The sequence below is a fragment of the Notolabrus celidotus genome, chromosome 16, assembly GCF_009762535.1.
Source record: "Notolabrus celidotus isolate fNotCel1 chromosome 16, fNotCel1.pri, whole genome shotgun sequence".
NCBI classification, from domain to species: domain Eukaryota; kingdom Metazoa; phylum Chordata; class Actinopteri; order Labriformes; family Labridae; genus Notolabrus; species Notolabrus celidotus.
This window is the reverse complement of record NC_048287.1, coordinates 21,958,149-21,964,644: the sequence shown is the minus strand read 5'-3', so window position 1 is coordinate 21,964,644 and position 6,496 is coordinate 21,958,149. Positions and strand designations below refer to the sequence as shown.

Here is a 6,496-nt window from a genome sequence, read left to right as displayed (position 1 = left end):
TTTAGAACCTACCTTTTACTATAATAGTGATTTAAATGTTGCTTTATTATTTTAGTATTTTAACTGTTATCTTAGTCTATTTTATGTATTTATTCATTCATTTATTTAATTTTTATTGATCTACTCAGTTTTATTGACATTTTTAGCCTTAGTTTTATTTTTCAACTCTTATCCTTGCCCTTTTTAATCTATTTATTTGAACTATTTTTATTCTTAATTTTGATATATATATATATATAAATTACACATATTTTATTTTTGGTGTGCATTGGTCTCTATTTTATTTAATCTTGTTCCTATCTTTAATTTGTATTATTACTATTTTTCTTCTTATTATTATTATTCTCCCCTAATATGTCTTGCCATTGTTTCACTTCTGCTTCTTTCTCGTTTTTCAATTGCTGTAAAGCACTTTCGGCTGCATTTGATTTGTATGAAAGGTTCTATATAAATAAAGCTTGATTGATGATTCATGTTGACACCATGGAGAGTATTCATTGTAAACTACGGTTCCATTTTCATAAACGAGACAATTAACTTTTTTTCTCGTTAAATCTTGAATGCCTGAGTTTTATTAGTTTTTTATTTTGATGTACCCTAGGTTGGACACAAATAGCACAGGAAAATGAATTTCAATAGGTTGGCTATTTATGGCAGCAATTCACATTTCTTATCAGAATGAACAAAATCCCACAAGTAATTCAGAAAACAACCATTACTGGAAGCACTTATTTTAGTTTTACTTACGAGGGTATAAGCGCTATACTCCCCCTTTATTAATAAGGAGGACTTAGAATAAAAGAGGACTTGGTATCCTACCTCGAGGGGCTCCGTTTTTCGCAAACCTTTCTGAAAAAGACACAGATAAACCTAAATAGGCAACCAAATGAGAAACATTTTATCAAACGATAAATGTTGCCACCGAAAGCCATGTTATCAATGTTAAGTCGACAACAGACGCCTACAGTAGGTTTCAGGTGAACCTTAAGTTTACAACAAATACACGAGGTGTTGACAAAACTGGAGGGGTTAGCTTAGAGGCTTCAATACATCATTGGAATGGGGAACGTGGGCAAACAAATACAGAGTCCCTGAAGAACCCACAAAATTATATTTTTTTAAATATTTTGCGCACACGTTTTTATCTTGTGCACAAAATAAAATAATCTCGTTCATGATATGAAGTATATTAACATGTTTTAATTACTAAAATTGAAAAAAGTGAATATATGGGAAGAAACAAGTACAGATTGTTGACCTTTTGTTATGAATATTTTAATTCTGTTTGTACATCTGTCAGACATGCAGTAATTTCAAGTGGAGGGGATGGCCCTTTTATTATTTAATAGTTTTCATGTCCTTAGAACCGGCTGTCAAGGAGTACGACTTGACTTAGCATTTCACTGAAATTATTTTCAAAGCATAAACGTGTTTTATGTTAGATAACTGTACTGCAATTTACTTTATTTACAAAGCGCAAACATATAGATGTGAATGGTTTTGTTTTAATTGTATTTATTTTCATTTTTTCAGTACCCTACATCTGTCCTTGAATAAAAGGTTAGGAATTCAGGGTTTATATTTGTTTTAAGTAATGTTTTTGACTAACTAACTAACTAACTAACTAACTAACTAACTAACTAACTAACTAACTAACTAACTAACTAACTAATTAACAAACAGTACGTTTGAAAGAAAAAAGTCTCATTGGATAAGTACTGTCTCTTGTGAAGTCTCATTTGGTTTCTTTGTCATGACCCCTGAGGATCCAGCTTGGCTAAGAACTGTTCATTTCTTTTTTGGCTTTTAACCTGTTTTCTCTGCACTTTGTGAACATCCATCTGTACCTATACATTTTCCCAGGGCCCTGTAATTGTTTCTGGATGAAGTCAATAACATGTCCTAAATCTGCATAGTCTTTCCTTCTTCTGAGCCTGTTGTCTTTCAGTGTGAGAAGACATTTTTTCCTGTGGATTACAATACCGTGTCTGGATGCAAGAGCAGCTAGAATATCACTGTATGACATTCCTAGATTAAAGTAAGACTTGATTAAATTAGTTATTTCTGATAGGTTATTTGGTGACTATGCACATCTGAACTTGTTGGAGAGGTTATAAATATATTGTGTGGACAATATAATAAATTTGACATTTTTGGGAGAAGTTACACTTTTACCAGTCAACCCCAAAAACTGAACTCTGACAGGCATAATTTCAGTAAAATGACATCCACCTTGTTGTTAGATAAATGCCAGATATTACATGTAAAAGTGAAATGATTGTCATGTAATGCTTTGGCGACAGTATAACTTTGCAAAGGCATAGTTATCCTGTACTAACAATCACACTTTTGTATGACAACCACACACAGGTGAGCCACACCTTGTACTAGTATGTTTATCATAGACAGAACAGTTTCAATAGTGAATGCCAGAAAGCTGGAATGATGTCAGATTGAATAGGTAATGAGTGTCAGAGGAGCCTACCTTTCAAGTATCTGGTTATTTGTGTTGATCCCTTTGTTATTTTCAAATGTTAATATCAGGAATAATAATTAAAGCTTAAAAAAATAAGGATTAGGAAAAAGGGTAGTTGTTTTCAGAGTAAAAGGGCAGCAGCACAAGCCTAGTTTTATATACATCTGTGCATATGCTTAGTTAAGCTATAGACTACATATAAGGATATAGCAAGTACAAATTTCAGTTATTAAAATTGAAATAACGAAAATGTACAGCAACTATAGCACAAGGGACACATTTATTTAAAAATGCACTTTATTGTTATATTATTATTCATGGTTTCTGTATGAAGTTTTATACAGGACCTGCCTTGAACAGCAGTAAACCAATTAAAATCTCTGGTAATCACTGACTCAGCAAATTTAACTGCCAGACTCTGAGTAGGAGAAACGATAACAGGCTCCCCAGCTTTAATCATCATGTTTCAGCTTTCTGATTTTGCCCTGGTGGCGCTCAATCTCCCTCTGTAGGCGCTCAATCTCCTTTTTGTGGTGCTCAATCTCCTCTGAATGATGCTTCCTCAGCGCCTCCATCTGCTCCTTCTCCTTCTGCCTGCAGGTCATAAAAAACAGACAAAAAAAGTGAGAGGAAAGATGGTCGAAAATGTTGTGATAAACGAGAGATACACAAGCAACACTGACATGGCATTTTCTCACCTGAAGTATCGCTCCTCCTCTGCCACTTGTCGCTTTCCAAACGCACCACCTGCCTCTCTGATGGAGCCACCTCCACCTCCACCTTTGCCTGCTCCTTTGCCAAACTCTCCAAGCTGGAATTAACAGGGGTCATGTTAGCAGTCAAAGTTCACTCATAAGAAACTTTCTATGTATCCTGTACAATCCATAACGTTACCCAAAACATCAGCGGGACCAAAAAAAAAGGAAGTAACAAAAGCAGATTTTCTCTACATTAGACTCCCTAGTTCTTATTCATTAATCAAAAATATTTTAAGACTTTTTTTTTGAAACTCTGAAAGGAATGACATAATTTGATTCAACACTGAGGCTGTTCCATATTAAAACTGAAGCACATCTGTATTTTACATCAGCTCTAGCTTTACATGTTTCAAACACAAACATTCCTCCTAAGTTTTAATGTCTTTCACTGAATTAAAACAAACATGTTGAATACAAACAAAATTATCATTACTGTCAATATAACAGTTATTATTATTGTTTTTTTAATTCTCTTTCCTTATTCATTTTTATATAGTATATTATTTTTGTAATTATATATTATTTATATCTATGTATTTATTTTTTGTTATTTATCTTGTTTATAATTCTGTGATCATCTATCAGCTTATTTTCAGTTATAATGAACAAATTCTTCAAACTCCTCCCCTCAGGCAGGCGCTACAGATCACTGTGCGCCAAAACAACCCGTCATAAGAACAGTTTCTTCCCCCAGGCTGTCACTCTGATGAACACTAAACCATAACAGTGTCATGCCTGTCAGATAAATACTCTCTGTAAATACACATGTAGATATACAATGCAACAATTCTCCAAGCAGAATTCCATATTTCTATTTATTTTATTATTTAACTACTATTTTTTTAAATGTAAAAACTACCTCTGCAACTCACCACTGCACTATTATCATATTATTTTGGTCTGTACATATTAGTCATGCCTATTTGTTGTTCTTTTGTATTTATAGCTGATGTTATTGTTATTACATTTTTTTTATTTTTTTTATTTTGTATGTCTTATTCTTATGCCTTGTACAAAGAGAGCACAGTTACCTAAGTCAAATTCCTTGTGTGTTCAAGCATACCTGGCCAATAAAGCTGATTCTGATTCTGATTCTGATTCTTATTATTATTACTGTTATTTCAATTGTTTTTATTATTTTAACTACCCCCGCCCATTTTTTTTCTTCTAAAAAATACAAATATTTATATGCATTATTTTATCATTATTCTATAATTATTATTTCTATGCCTAATCTGCTGGCCACCAAATAATCTGTGACTTCGCATATATACAATCACATACATTTACATTATAAACTACACATTAGAAGATTGTTATTTCTAGCCTTAAAAAGTATTTCTCATGTTTTGAAAGACACAACGTCTAAAAATGTTCAAGTACAAGATCTTATGAATAATGAGTAAGTAGACTCCTGATAATAAGCTTTGTTTATTATTCTAATACATTTTTTTCTGGAGTTTGTTAACAGGATCTAGGTTTGTTTTATATACATTTCCCTCAACACAGAATGTGAAATATGGCCAAATGAGTGAACAATATGTAGAAATGTCTTAGTTTACAGATACTTTATTCAGCATACAATACAGATAGATCCAGATAGAACATAATGTACAGTGGCTATTTTTCAAGGCTCTTATTTTCTGTGTTGGATAAAAACTAAATTTTGATCTTAATGTATAACCACAAAGTTGTTAAAAAATCCTCTGTCAGTGAGGGTTATACAATCTCACATGATTAAGTTCCCATTCTGACTTATGAGCGACAGGAATGTTACGAAACTAATCTTTGCAACAACACTGCAAACAAACTCCCTTACAATCTGTATAGAAATATTTGTATATATATAAATATATTTGTTTGTTTTAATTATTTCTGTTAAGTTAAGATAAGATATACTTTATTATTTTGTTATAGCAGCTTACAACACGGGACAGGAGAATACAACAATGTACTAGCATAGTAAAAAATATAATAACAATAATAGTAGTAATGATAAAGGTAAAATAGAATAGAATAGAATAAAATAAAATAAAATAGAATAAAATATGGCATCTATTACAGATGTACACACACTGTACACACTGTTTCTATGCTTCCCCTGTCGAAACCGATACTAAACATACTTATTGTACTGTCATAGCAGACTTTTGACTACGTTTGTGGCTCTGTTCTAAAATACTACAATAATTCTTTGAAGGAAAGTTGCATCTGCTGTCTAAGTCTAAGTAAAAGTGACATCTGTCCAAGTGAAACGCCCAGGGGGGGCACCTGTCTGGATAGTTCACAATCACAGATGTTTTATGATACAGCTATCTTATATGCTACGTGTTAATAGTAACAATGACACACACAGCAATATAATTCAGTCTTAATCCACATATATGCAGTATGACTCTAAAAGTTAGCCATTAGCTTGACTTACTAGCTGTGAAAGTGCTCAGACGATGTATAACTTTGATAAAAGCATGCTAATGTTTACCTGGTCAGATGCCATTCTAATCTGAGAGGCGATGCATCTCCTTAAGTTTGCTCTTGGGAGAAACCTTGACATTATCACCCGGAGTGTTTGTAAGTGCTACTGCCAGGTGTAACTTTTGTAGATTTCTACTGATCTTTGGTCACATCAAAATGCGGAAATTTAAGTAAACGTCTCATAAGGGCGTGGAGACAGACGCCTCTGATATGAAGGCTCGCTGCTGCCACCACGTGGTGAGGGGTGAGACTTATTTATTCACTTTCTATTGTGGAACAATAAAGTTGTCATTTATTTTCTAGTCAGTGGATTTATCGATTAAGTGATATATTATGCCAGATGCACATTGCGCTATTTAAAAATAAATAAATAAATAATTTATTTAAATTATTTATTTATTTATTTTTCAGTCAAAATCTTTTTATTGAGACACAAACAGGGTATACATGAAGTGCAGTGCTGATCAGTCACTGATATTAGAGGATGTTATAAATAAACACCAAACGCAGTTAGCAGTCACATCTACATGGGAAAAGTGAGAGACATGCGCAAAGGGAAAGAACCGCTAACTGCACATGGTAAGTAAATGAAGCATGGACATACAACAACAGCTGGTGTTACTGTTTTGCTTTTTAGGTTAAAGAAAATATAAAGGTAAACAAAAAAACAAAACAATAAACAAACAGAAACAACAACAACAACCATTATAAAACAATCCCTACCCTGTCACTACCAGTGGTATCGTGAAATACTTTTCCCAGTCCCATTAAAGACCTAGTTATACAT

At 32.9% G+C, this 6,496-nt stretch overlaps 1 protein-coding gene across 1 annotated transcript; it reads right to left on the bottom strand.

Moving 5' to 3' along the window:
• Positions 1–2,737: 2,737 nt before the first annotated feature.
• Positions 2,738–5,911, bottom strand: LOC117827671 (ATPase inhibitor B, mitochondrial-like). Its single transcript, XM_034704314.1, has 3 exons — positions 5,717–5,911; positions 3,175–3,287; positions 2,738–3,070 (listed from the first exon to the last, which is right to left on the bottom strand). Exons 1-3 carry the CDS (start codon positions 5,786–5,788, stop codon positions 2,929–2,931), a joined length of 327 nt encoding a protein of 108 aa, XP_034560205.1. The 5' UTR covers positions 5,789–5,911; the 3' UTR covers positions 2,738–2,928.
• Positions 5,912–6,496: the final 585 nt, after the last annotated feature.